A 23,214-nucleotide genomic window follows, 5' to 3' on the forward strand; every position below is an offset into this window, starting at 1 on the left:
AAAATGAGTGAAAAAATGAGAAAACTAGTAAAGCAATAACTTGGAAAGTTTATGTTTATATCAGTTTCAGTTAATAATCTCAGACTTCTGTCATTGTCTCAGTTTCCAAATAGAGACTTCTATAGAAGCATAATCAATTTAATTTAATTCTAGAATGCATAGAATTACCTATGAGTTTTGTAATTCATAGTTGATTTTTATCGCTTCTCCAATTGTTTGGATGTGTCCAAGTATTAACCTAATTGGCAATCAGCAGGTCATGATAGCCCATTTCAAAGCCATTCCAGACATATCCTCTTTGCTATGATGGTTCCAAGATAAAGCATTAGTCAAACAGAGGTGTGTTGAGATAGCAGCAAGCTGTAGACTATTGCTGTCATAATCTAAAGGCTTTGCTAGAAATATATATGTGAATGTGGGAATGCTGGGTAAACCACCAATAAATGGAAAGCCCAAAGCTTAGAAATATAACATAACAAAATCAAAAATGAGGAAGTTAGATCTCTAAGAACAGCAAAGAAATCTATTTTTTATAAATCCAGCAAAGAAATCTATTTTGTATAAATCAGATGTGATCCTCTGCTACAGCTACATAGGTTGCCATAGGAGAGTACTAATGTTTTCCAAGGGCAGTGATGAATAACAGCCTTTTCTCCTGCCAACATCTTGGAATCATAGCATAAATTAGGTTGGAAGGAAACTTGAACATCAACTGGTCCAACCTCCTGTTAAAAGGAAGTCCTGTTTTCAAAGGTAGAAAAGATTATTCACGTCCACTTGAATTTTGAAAATCTCCACAGGTGGAGATTCAAGAACTCCTCAAGGAAATCTGTCCCATGCTTAGCCTTGTGTTTTATTGTAAATTCCCTTGCTACAGCTTCTGGCAAGCAGCAGCATTTAGAATTGGATTGGCATTTGGAGTTGCTGTTCTGGCTGTGGTCTGCTGGAGGAATGTTTCCAAAGACTAATGGCATTTGATAGAGCTGTGCTGGCTTTTGGGTCACCAAACTAGTGAGACTCAAAACAGCAGTGCTGAATGCTATGAACTGATCCAAAAGTTGCTTTGTAGATCCTCTTCTGTAATTAAATGTGCAGCTATTGTTCAACATTTATGTGAGGTCAGAAATTCCAGATCTGAACCACTTTCAAACACTGGTAGAGATCAGGACCACCTTTTTGCCTTAGGTTCCATCATCTTATTCATGTTTCAAAATGCTTACCACAAAATAGAACCAAAGGTTGCAGTACTGCTGGGTACTGGACAGTCATCGGTTTCCATCCCCATTACCCTCACATTATATACTTTCATGAGGTTGTAAAGATTTGCTGGTTTGGAAACCTCAGCTTTTGGCTTAATGCTATGTTTTAATAATTCTGTTCTTAATAATGGCTTACTGAATTAAAATAATGGTAAACTGGCATCAGGAGATTACTTATTATCTCCCTATTCTCCAGTCTGCTTAGCCATTCTTCATGGTTTGACTAGAAATACTGTAGAACTCCAACCCAGCAGTCAAACAAACTAGTTATTGTAGAACTGGAAGTTCAGCTTTATCAAGTGCTTTTGAACCTCTCCTAAGACCAGATGCCTGCAGAGAAAGGCATCAACGAGCAGGGATGGTTTCTGGTTCCCTCAGCTGAGGAGGGAATGGAAGCTGATATATTATGTTGGAAGAATTCCCAGGTTCTGCAAGATAACAGACTTGTTCCAGAGGGGAGCAGCTCCAGTCAGTGCAAAGCCAAAGGGCAAAAAGCAATTCGCATTCACTGCATTTGTTGACTAGCGGCATGTAAACTGGGATTATAGTGTAATCAAAACAAATTACATAGCATTATCATGAAACAGAAGCCCTGGCTAGTGATTCTTCTCCTTTCATTGTACAAAAAAAAGTTTAAAAAAAAAAGTTTAAAAAAAATTTAAAAAAAAAAGTGCAACTTGTAGAGTACATACCTGTTTTTAGAATAATCTATGTGCCTGGAGAGGGTTACATTCTATCTGTGCATATTTATATGTCTTTCCTTATGAAGTTTCAGGAGATTTTCTTCACAAGTAAGAGTTTTTCTGTTCTGATGCAAACCATCCTTTTTCTGTGAATGGCCAGGCTTTATCTGAAACTCTATAGCTGAAGCCTCTTCAGAAGCAGCAACACATCCTTTTTTATCTTCTGTTCTAGGTGATTTTCCTGCACTACTCTTTTTAGTGCTAACCTCTGAAGAATTCTTTTCCAAACTTTCATTTCGTCCATCTGAAAACAGCAAATCATCATCAGCATTTTTTGAATTACTTGATGTACATTTTTTGTTAGTATTTGGAATATTTATATCATTGTCATCCCCACATAAGAAAGATAAATCCCTACCTTCAGAAGAAGTTTTTAATTCTAATGACTCTGGAGTCACTTCACCTAGTGACTCTGCAGATGTTTCAGAAATAGGGTTAGAAATAGGTTGCTGCTGCTCAACTTGTGCTTCAGAAGAGCCATTAGAAATAGACTGTTGCTGCTGCTCAACCCGTTCTTCCTCAGGACAGGCTTCAAAGAAGCATTCAATATCTTCTCTCTCATCTGTGAAGTCCAGTGGCACAGGAGTGCTGCTCTTTTCCTCTATGTATTTGATTACCTCTCCACAGTCACTATCATGAGAAGAAAGTGAAAGATAAGAATAGAAGTCCCCTTTCCTTAGCTGGATGGGTCTGTGAGAGTGTTCTAACACTTTTTCCTTGATCTGTGCTAATGAAGCTGGAGCAGATGACTCACATTCAGGTTGTGACTTACTTTTCAAAGCTGTTGATGCCATGTCTATTATCTCCCTCACAAAATTATGTACTGAGCCATCTTCCATGGTTTTTTTATCAAAATCAGCAGATTCACAGTTACAGCACAAATCAAAACCATTGGCTGATGAGTTGCATTCTGCTTCACTGGATTTCAAGGCTGCACAGCAATCAGGAAATTTTTCAGTAGCGTTTATTCTGTATTGTTGACCACTAGGTAAGGATGGCTGTAAAGCTGTATCTTGTATGCCTACAGAATTAATTTCTGAGGAAGATTCAAGGCAAGGCTTTTTTGCAGGAGAGGAAGCAACAGAGTGATGATCAGCCTGAAGATGACTTTGACACTCTCTTGGAGGGTTCCTGGATCCAGCTGAGGAAAGAACAGTCTCCTTGCCATCCATATGTGAATCATCTGAACTGTCTGTAAATGCTTCACAGACACCACACTCATTTTCAGCTTCTCTGACATCAAGTGATGCATGAGTTTTGGGAGTTGCTGCGACACTAACAAGACCTTCCTTTTGACTGCCAAGAGTATTTTCGACATTACCATTCTCCATATCATCCACAAGCTGATCCTTCACAACCTGAGAGATGTCTTTCATTGGGTGACTCTTTGTCCCTTTCTCACGATCACGTGGTATATTCTTACTGTTGCCATTATTCTCTGATATTTTCTGCACTGAGCCGTTCAATAGTGTTTCAATGCTTAATGTATCTGTGGCCTTTGATGTCTCGTTACTAACTTCTTTACTACGCTGAAATTCATCACTGAGGTTACTTTTTCTTTTCTCCCTTGTCAAGGAAAATTTTGGTCTAATCCAGGTTTGGAGCTCGTTTTTTATATAATCAAGTCCTGAAATTAAATTGCATTCTTCATAAATATCCTCATCAGTTGCTATACTAGAGTCATCATCTTCATCTTTGATACCTAGCTCTTCCTCAGTTAAGGTAAGGGTGGAACTTGAAAGCAAATCACTGTCATCTTCATCATCAGTACAAGCAGAAGTGCAGGAGACATTAACAATCATGCTGACATTGACATCACTCTCATCAGCTACAGATCTATTAAGATGTTTTCTAAATGATGCATTTGAATCTGGTATTTTATTTCTGTGTAGTACAATGTCTTCAGAGCAGAGAGAAAGATCCTCACTGCTGCTGAGTTCAGTGAGAGAAGCTGCTGAATCTTCATTGATTGAAGATGCAATATCTACAGACAGCTGTCCAGTAAAAGACATCTTTTGAGAGCTACTTTGGAGTGTCATATCAGAGATGCTGCGCTTTATTTTTTGATCTGAAGGACTCTGGATATTCTCTAAGCGATTCAGAAGATCTAATGTCCTTTTACTGAGCTCTCCAACAGAATCACTGCTGGCACTTATGTCTCCAGAGCCATGATGACTGAAAAGATCTTCGTTGCTTTTGTAGGAAGTAAGCCAGCTCTCCAAAGAGGCACTTCGCTGAAGACCATCTCCACTTTTAAAAATACCTGAGCTGAACAAATCACCTACTACCGACAGAGATTCTAAAGAGGAACTATGAGATAAAGTGGAAACCTGTCTTGTATTCTCTGTAACAGGTAATTTTTTTACAGTTTCTGCAGATTTACCAGAATTGGGATCTGATTCTCCACAGATACTTGCCAGAGTATGATCATGAATAAACCCATCTGGTTGTGACTCTCCAGACTTATGTTCGGATTTACCAGGTATTTTGTCAAAACAAAAGTCATGAAACAAACTACCCTCTGTATGTGTTTTTTCAATCTGCGATTGCTTCATTATCACTGGTAATTTGAATTTGGAGCCTTGAAGATATGAGTAATCATAAAATGTAAACACATCATGTTTGCCTTGCAATTCTTCTGGACAACCAGGGTTAGACATAGTAATGCTGTCCAAGTCCTCATCATTTTCACTTCCGCAGCATGCAGAAGGAGCCAATTGGAAATCATCTGAAAGACTAGTATGATCTTCTTCACCTTGCTTTAGTTTTGGTTTTATTACATTATCCACTTGGATTTCCACATGCCCAATTTCAGGATTACTCTGACTGCTTTCAATATCATTTAGCAAAAAAATTTCTGAATTATTTGTAGTTTCTGTATCACATTCACTCACTATCCCACTCTCACTCTCAGAATGCCTGCTTATGTTCCCACTCTGATACATGCAGTTATATGGTTTTGCCAATGTGGTACCTCCTATCAGATCTGGCAGAGATTTGGTAGATGAAAATGATGAATCTTTACTGAGACTTTTGTTTAAAATGTTAGACTGCATTACATTGGAGAGTCTGGATGTTTTTTTCAAAAAAGGCATATGTTTTTTTTCTGATAATTCAATATTATGAAGACTATAGACCTGATAGATGTGAGGATTTGGAGGGGAAGTAATGTTGGGACAATAAAGAGGAATTCCATGATTACTGATACTTTCATCCTCATTCACATCATTATCACCACATTCTTCTGAAGCAGGTTTCTGGTTTAGATCATCCTTGTTGAGCTCCTGATCAGGATCACTTAAGTCTTCATGAATACTGATGAGCTTATTACTTATGTCAGTTTCATCCCATTCTAGTGCATCTTCACTTGGACCATTTAGATCCATCAAACTGGGATCAATAACATTTAGAGGCTCCTGTAAAAGAAAAAGTCAAAGATTAAAAATATTTACAGCTGTACTTTAAATGTGCTCCCACTAAAATAATGTAAGTTAATGGAAGTAAAGTGCATTTTTGGAACAATGATCACTAATAGTCTTTTAATTTTGTAACGCCTTGTGTGCTATTAAAATGATCAATTAAAATTAAACCAATTACATTTTCAAAGATTTCTTAGACTCCTTTGTTTCTTTTTGTTTGCTGTTAAAATATTATACAGAAATTTTACTTTAATATATATTAATTGTGGTCAGTCACTTTATATATAATAAGTTTTAACTTGGAATCACAACAGGAGTGCATTAGTGAAAAACAAGCAATTATGTTGGATATATGAAAAACTTTCTTAGCCTGCTTAAGTTTAAAATAGTTAAAATGTAAAGAATTTATGAGGGGATTTTTTAATTGTTTATAACAAACTTCTGTGTAGTCAGCCTTAAAACAACAGATCACAAGCCTTGATGAATTTTTGCTAGAATTTGTATTTATTCCTTACTTGATAATGAAGGCAGTACAAATGACCAGTAAGACTAATGAATGTTGATCAGCTGAAAGATCAAGTACTACATGAGTTTCAAATAATGTCTGTTCTGGTACATTTTTCTGAAAAAGGACAGATAAATAAGTGGGAGAAACTTAATTTTATTTTTAAAATATTTGTAATTTTCCAGTAATCTTTGTTATTATGACTCAGAACATATGATAACAAGAATTGATCCTTCTAGAAACATGCATGGAAGACGAAGAACACCTTGACAACTTTTCTCACTCAGATGTGATTTGTCAAGTGGCCAACAGTACCAAACCACTTTAAGCCCTTGAAAATAAGACTGAAATTGTCCCTGATTTGGGGGCTGAGCACAAATTATTTCACTTCATTTTTCTATTTCCTGAGAGGCCTCCATATTAGAGAAGGCTTTGCTTTTGCAAGGAGTCTTGTAATAGAACTGTTGACTAATGTAGAATTGTTTAGTTTAAATCATCTGAACAGCTGAACAGTGATCACTGTATCCAGAAACACAAACACTTCTTCCAAGAAACCTTTCAACTCTGATCTTCTGCTTTCTCCAATTTTCTTTGAGCGAGTGATGTTTTTAAAATACAGCACTGACATGATGCCAAACAGCAAGAGCAAATATAAAGCAGATAATATAGTAGTGGTCCAACAAAGTGCAGCTCTGCACAACTTAGTTACTGACTTAGATTCATCAAGACCCGGCCAAGGTTAATTGTGCAGGGAAAGGCACGTACTTCTGACTTCAATTCTCAGCTGGAAACTCTCTTTGAAGTAGGAACTAAAGCTTCACAGCCCTTTTGTGAGCTCCATAGTTAGGACACAGATTTTGGGCTGGGACACTCTGCCAGACTGGGCATAAGAGATATGAACAAAGCTGTTCTCTCAGGAGAAGCCCTACCTACACGCTCTTCTTAAAAGAAGCTTTCTTGCTCTGTGTCATTTTGCATAAAAAAAATATTAATTTGGTCATAGATAGATGAGGAGAATTTTGTCCTGCAGTGCTGTGTTTGGCATGTTTAACCAGCAAGAGACACAGAGACAGATAGTGCCAAATCTCTGCTCCAGTGCCTATTTAATTATGGATATAGGTGGCATTGTTTCTGTGCAAGAAACAAGGCTATATCATCCCAGTATGTCCAGTAAACAAAAGGCTAAAACAATCAACGGAAATCAGGCAGAATTATTTCCCCCAAACTGGGCAGTTATCCACCATTCAACGGGGTGATGTGATTATTAACATATTTGATAAATCAACACTCTCTCCATCTAAGATAAAACTGTGTGCTTATGCTTCATTTGGCTTAGCTGTAATGTAGGTCCCTGAGTCCTGCAGCTGTGTTAAGATATCACACATAATCATGGGCAGAACTGCAAGTGTGAAAGAATTTTTTCATTCTTGGCAGGTGAGGAGGTCTTCATTATTTCGCAAATCTGTCACAACTAATGTTGAAGGTTTGAGTTTCTTTGTGGATCTACCTACCCCAAAGTTTTTATAGAGTACCTTTTCTAGAGTTCTTTTTTTTTCCCCCATGAGATATTGGCTAAAGAAAAATTCCTGTGAAAACACCCATTTGCTAGACAGTGATGGCTATCAGAGCAGTTCTGTACATTGTGGAGTCCAGAAATCTGTATTTGGATTTGCCAGTTTGCCGGGTTTTAATAAGAGCTCCTGGTTTGTACTTAGTTGGACTCAGCTTCCCAGCTGTAGCTGACCCTTAACTAACATTTAAGTAAAATGCAAGAAAATATCATTATTTGAAAACCTGTTAGATTAGAAAAGAAATCAGAATCAATGGCTCATTTTCTCTGTGTCATGTTTTATGACCCTGTCATACTCAGCATTAGGAAGACATTGCTGTGGGAAGTTTCCTAAACTGCTTGATTTTACTGTTTTAAGCTTCTGCCAGCTGCAAGAAGAAATTACTGAAGGCAGGAAATCAGCAGCAGGTTCCAAGAATTTTATGTTCCATAGAATCTGATTCTGTTTCAAAACAAAACATTTGGTCCTCATTGGTCAGGAAGATAACCTTCCCTCTGTAAATCAGCACTTGGCTGCTTGTTTGTTCAGCAAGTCAGATGGACTAAAACAATAAAACATGTAGAGTTGTGACCTCAGCCCATTCATCTTCCCTGAGTGCTCCCCACTTCAAAGCCTATTTTTTTATTCTTAAAATGCACATGCTTTTCTGAGGCCTGGCATATACTCAGAAGTTTTGCAGGCTTAACTTGATGGCAGGGGATTTTAAAATTTTTATTTTATTTTATTTTATTTCATTTCATTTCATTTTATTTTCCTTCTGATTGTTGTTTATACTTGCAAAGACTCTTACGTAGATATGGTCATTTTACTAATATAGCTTGCTCTCTCCAAGGAACTGACTAAATTGATATTAGTAAATTACTACTGTAGTTATAAACATCATATCCCTTGAAGTACAACTTTAGTGGTTATCAGCTACACTGGCAGCCATTCCAAAGTGCAGGAAAAAGTTTTAACTTTGAAACAAACCACTCAGATTAAGTCACACACATTTTGTATTTGGCATTTTTAGTACAGGTATATATTTTCCCTATATTTGTTTACAAAATTTAGTGAACTGTTCAAACAAGGCAGAGATTGAGGTAGTTTTTGGAAATGCCACACCATAGCCTCTGGAATAAATCTCTGGAGTGAAGAATAGAAGGTGGTGTCACTCCAGCCTACATTTGCACTGACAGTAGTAGTGAGGTAAAAACCCAGGAATTTTTAGGAACCATTTTAATCATATTAGATATCTCTTTTTCAGGCTGCTCAGTGCAGAGGTAGGATGCTGGATGATTAGAGTTATCATAGCAGTAATAGATTGTTAGGTCTTGCCAACAGAATGTTTAAAATTCGCCCACCTTATCCTTGGTGTTATACAGAGGAGGGTACAAACGATAAATGTCAAATAGTGCCAAAGATAAATTCTGTTTGCTCACTTTACTGGGAAAAATGGTGTTGCTTCTTCCTCTATGTTTTTCATTTGAGTGAACTGTATAATATTGTACAATTAATCTTTTACACAAAGTAGATGAATCTTCTACTGCCATTTCCAATTGGGAAAGCTTTACTTGTGTAAAGCTGCAGCATGTTTTTTATTTGTTTTAGTTAACTAAGAATATGTCTTTCCTAGAGAGTTTGACTCTCTAGGAAGACTCCAAAGGAAGTTCTACCGAGCCTGGATCAAGGTATCTGAGTGACTTGGTCCAGTGAAAAGAGTCTGTGTATGGCAGGGGGATTGGAACTAGATGACCCTTGAGGTTCCCTCTAAACCAAACCATTCTCTGACTGTATGATTCTCTGACTCTATGATCCCTTCTTGAAATGCAAATACCCAAAAAGGAATTCTGGGTATTGCAAATACAGACAGACATGCTGATCTCCACATGTAAGACAGACTATATTTAAAGAAAGTCCTGGAGTGTGCTACAGAACATCACATTTCAATGGAGTGAGCCCCGTAGGCTGACTCTTAAGCACAGGCTTTGTTAAGTCTGTGGCAAAATATTGCAAAGGTACCTGTCCTGTCTGGCAAAAACTTTTTTGATTTTTTTTGGTCCTGTCTGGCAAAAACTTTTTGCATACAGGTTTGTCTAACTGATGGCACTAAATTTCCTGGAATTCAGAAACTTTTTTTTATACATGAAGGAATGTGTGAGGAAAAATGTGTATTTAATTTTTCTAAAAATGGCTAGTTTTAAAGTAGGTCTGAGTGGTCTCTAACATTATAAAGTCACTAAATACCACTACATTTAGAGAAGATATCTAAGATCAGTAAGAAACAGCAAATAGTTTTGACCAAGAAAGTAAAAAAACTCAGTGTAATAAGAATCAAAATATGCACAATATTATGCATATTCCTATTTTTTTGCATATTACCACTAGATAAACAACACTTAGGAAGCATATACTGTCGCATGAAAAGTTTTAGGTATGATTAAGTGAAGAATCAATCAAATCATAGACTCAGAAGAGTGAAAGGTTAAATTAATTCTAATGTATTTGAAAGTGCTGCTTTAAGGATTTTAGCTATTCCTACTTTGAATCCAGAACTATTTTGCTCAGGAAAGCATTCCCATTTCAGTGGGATAACTCTTGTGAGCACAATTAGGTGTGTGCTTAAATCCTTCTAGAGTTGGTGTTTAATAGCTAACCAGTTACTCTGCAGAAAATGTTAATGGGAAGAAATAAGGTTATTAAGGCAAATAAAGACATTTCCTCTGCCCCAATGCTCTTTAAGGAAAAGTGTCAAAATGAAATTCTTAATTTTTTTTTTTTTTTTTTTACTAAAACAAGAATAGCTTAGCTTTTTTCTGAAGCAAAATATATTAAACAATGATTCTCTGTTTTGGCTTCATTTGCATGTGCTACTCCAGTACAGATACTTTGTGTTGGTGAAACAGGCCTGTAATGTAACCCCTACGTACTATTATATTTTTTTAAAAGAATTAACATGAAAAAAAGAGCTTTTACAATAATAAATACAAACTCTGTTCTTCCTCCCTCCCTGCAACATATCCTTCAGTTGCTGTGGCCAAATTATCCAAACTCAACTGCATTTAAGGGCCAGGGAAAAAAGAAAAAGGACAGAAAACCATCCCCCACCTCCAGGAATGTGTTCACATTCAAGGAAGACAAACATGATTTTGTCTTTTGAAAAATGCAAGCATGCCAAGTACTTCTGCTGAGGGAAATAGTCGTGTACAGTGCCACTTCACCTCTGCCTCACTTAAACTCATTTTCTATATGGTGTTCCCTGTATCACAGTCATCAAAAAAACTATCCCCATTTCCCAACACCAATTTTTAATATGCAGAAGAATATGCATATGCAAAATATTCCCTGTGCTTGACACCAAAGTGGCCTACACATTACAATATATTCTCAGAATATAGCGAAGCAGTAGGCTTTATCACAGAGCATGAAAGAGACATACATGAACTTGTATATTTGTTACAATTGCAATTAAAAGTAAGTACACATTTATTTCCTGAGAAAATAAGATTTAAACCTGTGGTAATCTCTCACTGCATTTTACAGTTATTACTGCCTCTCTCGATGACATTACATGCTCAATCCTGCACATGCAGAGCTCCTCCTGCTCTTTTAGGGGTCATGTATGCTTACAGGTAGTGCCAGGCTCCTACATGGGTGGTTCTATGCACAGATTCCTGTACCACAGGAAGGACACTGACTTTGCCTCTGCCCTCTGCAGTCACAGATGCCACCTGCAAGGGTCTCAGTATGAGCTGGGAACAACAAAGACTCCACCTTTGCTCAGGTCTTTATGATGATGTTTGAAGTTCTCTGATAATGCTCAGAAATAACAGTCTAAAGGACTACTGTTTTCATACCTAGGTTTTAAAACAGGTAAATTTCTTTATCATGGCAGCAGTTTTGTGGGCACATCCTCTAAGCAACAGGTAAAATAACTGCAGTGGTATTTTAAGAGGATGCCCAGCTGAAAACCATTAACTCCTACTAGTAGGAGAAGTGTTTTATAAGTCAGGAAAAATGTCCATTCTCTAAGCATTCTTCTGCTATTTCTATGTCACTTCATGCTAGATAAAATTCTGGGGTCAGTTGTGCCTGCATAGGAGTCCTATGAGGGTATTCTAACTCCCCTGGTAAGCTGCCTGCAGTGTCAGATGGACAAAAGAGTGACCGGCTCCAGCCTCTCCATCACACTCCACTCACACATCACACTGGAGTGTACAAGCCAGGCTGAAACAGAAGGTGAGCCATGTCAGCAGAAGGCCTGCAAGAACTAACTTTGATCACAGATCAAGGCAAAAGCAGGGACTCAAGGAGTTCAGTCCCTGCTCTGTGTCCAAGGGATCATTGTTAATGACCTACCCATTATCTGTTTTCCATCCTCTACAGAAGGATTTGCCTCTTTTTTTTTTTTGCCACCATATCCTTTCTAACATCTATGTTTCTTATTTGCTAAAGAGTCTCTTTAGATGTTACTAGAAAGAAGAATATCCATAACATTTTTATATTGAGTAATATTGTCATCCAAATAGGTTTACAATCCCAGACCTATATCCCAAGTTGTGTATTTGGGCTTTTTTTTTGTGATGAGAAAAGCTGGCTACATGACATATTTTACCAACTGTTGTTTTTACTGCTTTGTAGCTTTCTTTTCATCTGTCAAGAGGTTACATGACAGGATTCTTTGCCCTTGAATGTCATTTCATATCTCACCTTTACTTCAGAGAAATATATGTTTTTCTTTGTTCAAGAATCCATCACAAGCCCTTTATGAAACTCTTAGAAAAACATTCCTGGCTTTATCTAAAACCAAAATGTGTCCATGCACACATAGTTCAGAACAGAGCAAACCCTGGCACTACACCTCACATACATGCCCATGCAAGTTGGTGGGAGTTTATCCATGCACAGTCTCAGAATTTGACCCAAATGGCTTCTTTATAGTTAAGACCATAAAATATCCAGAAAAACCAGGGAACCTGCGGAATATCATATTAATGCCAAATCAATTGCATTCCACATTTAGATGCTCATAAACAAATTTGTACCAACAAAGCAAAGTGGCACAATAAAATCACTGTTGCTTTCTCTTTGTACTAGTTAAGAGGTCTGCATATTGTTAATAATGCTTTCAATTTAGTATTATTTACATTGGAACTGGTACTCCTTTAACAGTCAGTTAAACCAGTTAAACCAGTTAAACTCAGTTAAACCAGAACAACTCAGTGGATGATATGAATGGACTCAGTAGATGCAATAGCCATCTCCAATCTACAGCAGGCACATCAGGACACCAAAATCACAGCTTATTAAAGAGCTTTGTTTCAGCAGAAATGAGGGTTTGTGAAAAACTCTGAAGAGTGAGAATCACCATAGAAACATAGACAGATATAAGATACACAAGAGCAGGACATAAGCCCTTGGGAGCTTGACCTTAGGAGAGACCTGGAAAGAAAGTTTTCTCATGAAGAGCTGGAATAGAGAGACTTGAATTTCTAAATAAAAAATTCTTCGGGTATACTGGAAAGGGAGACTTTATCTATTATTTATGAATAACAGGACTGCATGAAAAATACCCATCCCTATCATCAGTTTCTTCTTTTGAATCAGTTGAAAGACCACCAAATTCACATTATCAATGAGAATGGACTCCCTGTCCCCCTGATTTAAATTTTCAATGCAATTTCTCTGCAATTTCAGTTCTGGCATTTCCTGAAGCGATTGATTCACCATTTGTAAATTTAAGACATCAACTAGACGGGAGACAATAAGCAAGTATTGTTAAATCAAAGGCTAGAAGAATACTGTATATTACAAGTACTTGTACAGTCTGCCCACCTATGGATTTCCAAGTGCTAAGTTAAACACCACAGTTGTCAGTAAGTGGCAGGGAGTTCTGGCAATGAATCAAAATTACAATGGTAAGCACTTTGAGGCTACAACAGCACAATTGCTCCTTGCCATTACACAGCCTATATCTAAGAAAAGCTGCTCTTCAAATGTTGAAATATAGAAACACTGGCCTAATCTCCAAATATAAGCAGTCCTTAGGTAGGCAGAGCTCTTTCACCAAGATCATCTCATCTTTGAACTTCCAGATTATTTTCTTTTCACCTTCTCTGGTAAGTGATGATGTTTATACTTCTCTCTATACATAATAGATGTCAACACAGCTCTGGAGCTGGCTGGAAAAAAAGGATTGGAATTTCCAATCTAAGCTAGTACATTGAGTAAGTCCTGTGCAGCGTCTCAAGTGCACAGTTTGGTTTGGTCACTTGCAAAATGATTTCATATAAGCAAACTTTGTAGAAGTTCACTTGGAAGAAGCCAAAGTAGTAGACAAATATATCTTGCTGTTCTGAGGGGTTTATACATGCCTGTCTTAGTCACACAGAGTAAAAGATTACAATGGGGAGTAACTTACTGTTACAAAATCACTATATTGCCATTTTTCAACTTTCTTCACTTACAGGTGAGTTTTTTTGTAAATGTTATGCAGTGTAAACTTGGGCTCAAATCAAAACATAAGATATCAATCTTGAAGATATCAATCTCTCCACAATGACTTTTTTCAGCGCTGGTAAGGCACAAAAAGTCCAATGAATACTAAGAGTTTACAAAGTAATAACTGAGGGGCACAGGGCTATTAGTATTAATGTTATCAGTAGAAGTGTTGTTAATATGCAGTATAGAGCTCTAAGTTTTTCATGCAGCTGCTCAGGTTTTTACTGAAACTGTATGTTTGACATGTACTTTTTGTGTAGTGCTTAGAAATTTTGTAACAGTTTATGATATTTTGTTCACACTGAAACAATATTCCCTTCTAAAAATCAAAATGGATTTTTAGAATAAAGTGTCTTTCTGGATTGTTCAGTAAACCAGTAAACCTGCTGAATGAGCTGTGACTCCATAAAGTTTAGGAACTCATTTATTATGTTTGTAGATCAGACACTGCATTTATTCACAAAGTGAATCTCTCAAACTTAGCTTTCATTAGAGCTGCGGGGAGGCCCAGTCCTTCTCCCTTCACTTGAGAAGGTGAAGCTCAAGAAGATAATTAACCATGAAACAATGAGGAGGCTTGCTGGGTAAGCACTAGTGTGAAAACAGTTACTCCTCACAAAGGAGGGGAAATTAGCTGGCTGGATAAAAAAGGAAGTGTCAGACAAGACTGAAAGGACTGCAAGTGTAAGTAGATAGCTCTCGCATCATTAATGCAATTTTTTAACATTTAAACATCACTGGTTTCTAAATTTAAATGCACTTAACTCTATGTGTTAGGGGATATTAACATGCCATTTAAAAATAATTTTTCTTAAACTTTCCATTTTCACATTTCACCACTTTTAGTCATCCTTCCCACGCATGAAAAAAGTCACTGCCTCTTAGTATTGTATTCTTGTTTGTATTCTTGTTTAAAGTCGATGTAAACAGAGTGTTCTAAAAAGATTTTGTTTGCTCATTGTATTTTACAAACTCATTATTTTACGTTAATACAGGTCTTTTTTATGAACAGAGTTTCTCTTGATTATACTGTTTCACAGAGAAAAGACTCATGATATATCTTTCCTTTCAAAACTTCCTTCGACTTGAACAGTGTTCCCTGAAGCAGCCACATTTTTGGCAGAAATTCAGTTGTATGCTATGCCAAAAGAAATAGAATAAACAAACACTGCTTAATGCAGCTGGCTAGGTAATTTACATATTACTGCACACACTAACCATGAAGACTTGGATATGGATTAGAGCTACAACAATGACACGAACATATATAAGGAGAAGTGAAACTTAGATAATGCTTGCTCATGATTTAAATTTTATTATTTAATGTGTATTATAGTATTACTATAGTACCTCTGATTTAAATATATATGCATATTTAAATATTAAGTAGATGTATTTATTATCATTTCTATATGTTTTACAGAAAAACTATGCTAGAAATGTCTTGGTAAACTGTTAAGTGGATACATTTTTGAAAGTTTTCTTCTGGTGAAAGCACACTACCTAAATGGCCGTGTCACAGCTTTTGGAAATAGCAAAAAGCCCTCCAAATACAATGAAAACTCTCTAGGCATGTTGCAAAACTTCTTTACAGTACTTATAGCATATGTTCTACAAGTTCCTGTGCTTTCAAACAGCAAGAGTCATTTTAGGTGAGATCACCCGTCCATTCAGCTGAGCCCATCTCCTGAGGTGGTTGGTAGTGAATGTTTATGGAAAAGTTAGAAAACCCTCAAACACATAGAAGGATATAGAAGCTGCCCTCCCAAATTTGAGAAGTCAGCCTGTGGGGACTTATTTAATAAGCATTAATTGATGTCTCCTCCATTAATTTGTCTCATTACTTACTGAAGTCATTTTTATTTTTGCTATCCTCCACGTCCTGTAGGAACAAATTTCATTCTTATTATGCACTCCATGAAAATAGTATTCCCTTTTGATTGTTTTAAATCTCCTGCCTGATAATTCTATTGGGTACCTTTCCTTTTGTGTCTTAAGAAAAAAGAGTAAATAATCGTACCTTAGTTATTTTCATTTATTTTTGCAATAGTTTTTAATTGTATTCCTGTCTGCTTAGAGCTGATGCAGCTTCTAGACTATCCTACAATAGTGAACAATGAGATACTGACTATGCATAAACTTCCTGAAGATCCTGCAAATATCTTTCCATAGTAGCATAAGTATTATGGCCCTATCATCCAATATGGAAGGCCCTTGTAAGATGGAAAAAACTGAAGTTCAACCTATCAGAAAATTAGGTTTCTTCCTCTTTTTCTAAAAACTATTTTTTTTGAGAATTCTTGAAAAAAAAAGTTCCGAAGATTAGCCTCAATTACACTCATATACTGTTCCTTGCAGACCTGGATTGACTAGATATGCAGAGCAACAAGTCATTAAATTAACTAAAAAATCACAAGTTTGTAACTTTCATATTTCCCTTAACTGTAATTTTTTAAACAATCCTAGCCTGAGTCATGTACTTATGATTAGTAGATGTTAGGCATCTAAAAAAAACACTGACTTCATACTGTAATTTGAACACAATGCATTGCAATGAGAGTCAGTGTCTGCTGAACACTATTAAATATCTGACCCCTTACTTAAGTGCCTAAATAGGAAGTGAGTTCTTTTGAAGACCACTGTCCTTGAAAATTAAAACCTAATCATTTTAGCTTTTATTTTTTTAATGAGGTATTTTTGCTGTTTAAATGGTATTTGACAGCTCTTTCTGCATTGGCATGCTTTGGAATCATATTTCCAATTTCTGAATATCACTTATTTTCCCACTAAAACTGATTATTCCTGAGAATTTGTCTGGTTTGGCTGGGGTTATGAGTTTTAACTTCTCATCATTTTAAAAAGCCATGGCAAAACATGACATCTGCCAGAGTGAGGGAAATGGTGGAATAATATAGCAGATTGGTGAAATGCAGGGAGTATTTCACCCTTGGATTTTTACCTTATACTTTCAGTTGTGACAGAAAGATTTACAGAATCTGAGGATGGAGCCCTCTTTTGAAAGACTTAAATGTATTTCTTTTTTTCTTTCTATTCACTCTAAAAACCTACCATTGCAGGTGACCACTCAGGAGACTCTCTCAAGAATATAACATAACATTTATCTGAATTTTGACTAAAGTTGACTGGGTCTGCAATTTTTTACTAAGATCTGCTCAACAAGAAGGGTTTTCCCAGCTTTGTTTTACCAGATCATCCAGACTCAGTACACTGCCATGATGACTGCCCTCATAACTATGGCTGGTGCTCAAGAAAATGATGAGAAACACAGAATTTCTTGCAGGACTGTGGGATGTATTACCTGTCTTCAATTAAGTTCAAGAAAAATATAGACCTTGGTTCAGCATCTGCATAACTATATTTTAGATCCTACTGGTACTTGTTTCATGTCACAAATCAGATATGCAATGCAACCCAGAAGCTCAAAAGCATACACACCTCAAGTATGAGGATGGTGCATCATATTACAAACTCTAAAATCAAATATCCATTCACTTGAAAATTGAATATTTTAAGGAGGCACCAAAGCGAGCAAAAGCAAGCCATCAAGACAGTACTGTCATAGACTATATGGAAGATGTCCAATACCAAAATAAAAACATAAGTCATTAAATAATTTGTAGTAGCTACATCATGTAATGGGTGTTCAGCACTTTGCAATATGTAGTGTGCCCTTCTCATCCAATTAAGTTAATCATCTCTCAGTACTTCACTGTGCTAGACACTCCTGATGAACTTCTAAATTTTATGTAAGATTTTTATCTAGGACTCACAAAATGATGGCTTGTGATGAAATAAGAAACTTTTAGAAACCAAGTTTTTTTAGTGAAGCTATCTAGCAAATAACTGAACAATGACATTCATTTTTTACCCCTGAAACAAGGGGGTTTGTGTGTGTTTTTAAAGCTTAGAACAAGTGTTATTCTATGGGTTGAAAAAAATATTGCACCAATGAAGTAAATACAGAGGAGTGAAGACACCATGCCTAACATTATGAAAAACTGTTTTCTTTCCCAGAAAGCATCGCAGAAACAGATTTTAAAGAGAGTAAAAGAATAAAGATACCAAATCAGAAGCAATATAGTATACTTTAACAATTTGTTTTTCCAAATACATTATAAAGAAGAAAACCAGGAGGTTGACGGGTAAAAATCCTGAACAGCCATTTAAGCAGGCTCTTTACCTCCTAAGGAACAAGCTTGTGGAAAGAAGTGCCTTTCTTTTTTATTCTTTTACTTTTTTTTCCAAGTGAGCTGTCTCACCATTGCAGATTTTCCCAAGTCCTTGCAACTCTAATTAAAATGTGGTAATTGGTTATGTTACCTCAATTACCATGATGCATGGACATTGATACAAAGCGACACCAATTGAATCCCTTGGGTGTTATACCCCAAGGCCATCCCATTTATTGTGGCCTTATTATTTTCAATTATGTGGCTGGATGTACAGCATACTTTCAAGCCAATACAGATGAAGGTTCCACTGGACTTTCAGTGTAATGTACACATAAGATGACTCAGAAGAAGAGAAATTTTTTTTTCATGAGGTATAGTAGTGAACTTGATGATCAGACAAATTAATATTTCAGACATTTTCAGGACAATGTGAGAATTAGGGCACCTTAACCCAAATCGCCTTAGCTCAAAATCTCCATTTTAAAGGCATGAGTAATACTGTCCCTTCAATAATTAGCCCTCTCTGTTGAATAAGAAAAGAAATTGTCTGCTCCGTAAAACAGGTATGTTTCTCATTCAATGAATGAGCATTCTGGATAAAAAGCAGCTTCTCCACTCACCAAAAAGGCAGGAATATTGAATGGCAGCTAAAGTATAATCCACTAGAAACCACAGTTTTTTTCTCTTTCTCCCTGTCCCAAAAAAGAGAATTTCCACGGTCACCTCATTGCAGCTTTCTATACAGAGACATACCTGATCTGGGCAAGACATACACAAATTTGAATCCTCTGCAGCAGCTGGAATAATCCATGGAGGTTAAACACATAATTTGCATTGGGTATACCACTGGCTGAGCAAAGAAGTTTAAAAAAATTGCAGAAAACAATTTACATGTTTGCACTTTGACTTAATTTACGGGCACAACTATGACTGAATCTGTCCCAAAACCATTTTTTAACTTTACAGTCTTCCAAGTAGACTGTAGCTTCTAAAGGAAAGAGCTCAGTGAGTTTAAGTTTCTCCAGCTGTTGAGCAGGCATTTTAGATGGCAATTTTGAGTTTAGTTAAATGAAGATTGTTGCTATTGCTATTGCAATTGCCAGGCAGTATTCTTTTTCCTTTAAGATGATTGCTAGCAGGGTCTTGTTAGATGAGCTATAAGGCATCTGTGTAATCCTGAAGTAAAAACTGAGGTGATATATAACATTGTATTAGCAAAATATGGAATGATAAATCTGAATTAAAAGAATTTACTAGGAAAAAACCCAACCAAAACAAACAAACAAAAAAAACCCAACCAAGCCAACAAAAAACCCAACACCAAAACAAACAGATGGGGGAGATAAAAACCTCTTTTGCTGAAACAAATTAGGACTGCTTCCAGTCTTCTGAGTTTTTTTCACTTTATGAATACCTCATTCTATATAGCTAGATTAACCTACTGAATCGAATCATCTTTCTGGAGCCATTCTTATTGGTAATTTTACATTCTACATAGGAATTTTTGTTTATGAGCTTTTACCTGACTATAGGAGCACGAAGTACATGTTAGTAACTTGTTATTTGTAAACTTATGGTGCCCACTATTGTAAAAGGTGAGCAAAACTAAAATGACTGAAGACCATAAATGAAGACTGATGGAACTCAGGACATGCCTCTGGGTGTCCAGAGTTGCTGGGACCCCTGCCAGGGGGCTCAGAGACCCTGGCATGGAGCCCAGAACACCTGTGGGTTCGATTATGACCCGTGGAGCAAATTGCCAGCAGCTTTGTATGAAGACCCGCAAGCCACAGCAGTTTAAGTAATGCAATAATAAAATTACCACTGGGTGAAAAAGTAGATTTTGGGATTTTTAGAATAGGGATTTTGGAGGCAAGATGGAGGGATTTGGGCATGTCTAGCCTTTTTTCTTCTCTGCCTCCATCTTCTGCCGTGATGTTGGCACTTTTAGATTGGTTTAGAGTAGAAGCTCACTGTCTAGTATAGTGATAGCTATGGGAAAGTAATTGTAAACATGTTATATGTAGTTTTTAGTATAAAGAGAGAACACCGCCCTGGGGGCAGGCAGAGTGCCTGGAACTTTCTTGCTGGATGGATCTCGGCTGGGCAGGAGGAAAATTCTTATAGATAAGAAATAATAAACACTTCTGAGACCAAAAACTGAAGAACTCCGACTCATCCTTCGATTGCGCGGGCCGAAGCATAGACTTTTTACACATCTCGGGGTCGCAGACCTCTGCGCCTTTCGAGAGAAGACAATTCAAAAGAAACATAAAAGTTTTCTGTGGTTAATACCAGCGTGCCTTTGTAACATTTGAAGTGGGCCAGATAAGTGACTAAATGTAAAAAGGGACAGAAAGAGGACAAAGGAAGATCCCAGTACACAATTAGAAAACAGTACACAATTAGAAAACGGCAGAAGATGAAAGTGACTCTTGAACTGAGGCTATACAATTATCTGGGGTATCTTATTTACTGTCAGCAAGTCAGATGCCATGAATGAGTCAGATGCCATCAGGCTATAAAAACATCTCATTTGTTTTCATAAATTACAGTATTTTGTGGGCAACCACAAAGACAGACTTGTTACCAAGGGAAATAGTTTGTGTGCCAAGACTGGCACACCATCAAATACAGAGAGATACGGTAGCAGAAGAAATGGTTCTGGTACCTACCCAAGAAATGACTGCACAGGAACTGAGTGAAAAGGAAGGTTAGAACATGCCAACTCAGGCAAGGAAAGTCAAAGAAATCCTGCCGTGGCTGGAGCATATTTAAATGTTGAGAATATGGATAGTTTTATCAGCAAGAGAAACTTGTAGATACTGACATACGTAAAAGAAGTATTATTATGAAGCCGCCTAAGATGAGAGTTCCAAAACAAAACAGTGAAAATTAGATGAGCATCATGAGCAGCTATGTAAATGGCTACTATCTCTCAGCAGAAAGAATGACACACCCCTCAGCCAGTGAAAGTCAGTTCAGCCCAGCAAATAACTCCAGACCACCTCAGGCAAAGTAGGAACAAAGCAGCGGGTACCTTGTGAAGTTCCAAGCCTCCAGATATCAAGTAAGATTCTGTACTCATATCCTCACTATGCCTCAACTCCTGATTGATTGCAAACCCAAACAGAAACACAAGACTTCACTCCTGCTGCAAGAGCAGCACCAAGCTCTAATTACCTCCTAACAGTTTATTCAGAGCAACTGCTTCCATACAGCAATTGCGCACATGCAAAAGAGGATAATATGTGTTCATTACAGTAACTCAGACCTCTGTCAGCACTCTCTAACATATCTCACAAATGCAACTTCTTTCTGTTCCAAGTCAAATAGGAGATACACATTTACCAAAAAAACCCCCAAACCTGCTGATTTGTGGTACTTTACCTTTAAGATAACACTGCTAGAATGTGGTTCACTCCCTCTTGGGCTGTTACAGACCCAACAATACTCAGCCTCTAACAAAAAAAATCAGGATTCTGAGACCTGTTTTTTTGTTTGGTTGTTGCCTAAATACTCCACATACTTATTTCTGAAGCTCCAAAGTTCAACAGTTCTTCTACTGCTGGTCAGATCATTAAACATTTTGTGTAGCACTAACCAAATTTATTAGAGCTATTGCTGAAACACATTAGTAATATGACTAAAAATATTCCTAAGATGGAACTATCACAAAAACATAACCAGCATTTCTCAAGAGATTAAAAATCTCTGCTACTGTATTTTCTTTCTTTATCAAACTTTTCTATTCCTCAGCCTCATATTTATCTTCTAACCCATTCACTTGCCCAGCCTATTTTATTGATGAATTCTTTTACTTCTGTTCTCATTTCTTGCTCTCCCAGACTCATTACCATCAAAACTCTCTGCAACTGTTGAGATGGCATTAGTCTTTTATTTCTTGACTTTCCTCTCAATTAAATGTAATGTATTGTTTCAAACTCATACCTACAATTTCCATAAAACTTCTTCCTGGATCCTCACTAATTCTGTTTTTTTTCTTTAATTCCACTGAAATGTTTGTAACATTTTCTCACAATCTCAATTATCTTCACTTTTTACGTTGCCAGTTGACTAATCCCATGCTTATAAAACCAACACTAACATTACATCTGCTTTTCACAGATGAGCTCTTTCCATGCTGCCTCATACAAAGTCCCTTTTGACTTGTCCTAACAGACTGTTCAAACCTCTTTCTTCATCAAGTCCCATTTCTATATCAATACCTAAAGCAAAAGAGCCAGTAAAACAAACTAGCAGAGGAGCATTCCTATATTATAACTTTTGAAAAAGGCAGGCAAGCAACATTATTATTACCTTCACCAGTTCACTTGTCCACAGCATCCCTCTCACTAACTCACTTTTTCTTGGGCTGTTTAGACTGATAGGATTTTCACTCAGGAACTGCTAGAGTTTCTGAACAATGCCTTATGTATCTTCATACTGTAGGATCCTAACTGAACCAGAGAATTATAGCTTCTGTTATTTTTGTAAAGGAACTTTAAAAAAAAGTCAAAAGTAGTATTTCACTGTTAGTCAGATAATTGCTAAGAAGGATGTGTCTAGCTTTTTTTCCTTTGCTTTGCTTAATAAAAACCAAAAAAAAATATATCACTTATACCCAAATCTCACCAAAACACTTCAGTATATGAACTACATAGGAACGATATACATTGCTGTCATTGCAGCTGCAGTATACAGATTTCAGCAGTGTCACAGTTGCACAAGACATGCTGAGCCAATTCATCCGTTACAGTCAATGGTGTTACAGTAGGGATTATTTTATTCCCCCTGCTTTGTAATATAGTTTTATGCTGTAGAAAACCAATCTAATTCATGCCACTTAATGGATGGTTTAAGCAGAGTGCTATTTTGCCTCTTAGGAATCATTTCCCTAAGATAAAAGCAAATTACTACATTTTACTTATATTCAAATAACAGAGGATTGTATATTAATCACATACCCATGGCATTCTATGTGAAATACACATCTATTGCTGGGATGCTAATTAAAACCAGTTTTAGTCACACAGGACTAAAT

General features: G+C 36.8%; 1 protein-coding gene across 4 annotated transcripts in view; it reads right to left on the minus strand.

The window, feature by feature from the left end:
* The window catches only part of AKAP6 (A-kinase anchoring protein 6), a 214,164-nt gene that overhangs the window by 4,023 nt on the left and 186,927 nt on the right, over positions 1-23,214 (minus strand). For 2 of the 4 annotated variants that reach the window (XM_084208619.1, XM_084208618.1), the window contains exons 13-14: positions 2,361-5,418; positions 1,952-2,246 (exon numbers count right to left, since the gene is read on the minus strand). In XM_084208619.1, the coding sequence (XP_084064745.1) occupies positions 1,993-2,246; positions 2,361-5,418 (3,312 nt within the window). In that variant the 3' untranslated portion in view covers positions 1,952-1,992. Of the gene's footprint in view, positions 1-1,951; positions 5,419-23,214 lie in introns of all 4 variants that reach the window. The other 2 variants (XM_084208617.1, XM_084208616.1) reach the window with 1 other exon arrangement.

The sequence above is a fragment of the Fringilla coelebs genome, assembly GCF_963513975.1.
Source record: "Fringilla coelebs genome assembly, chromosome: 6".
Classification (NCBI taxonomy): Eukaryota; Metazoa; Chordata; class Aves; order Passeriformes; family Fringillidae; genus Fringilla; species Fringilla coelebs.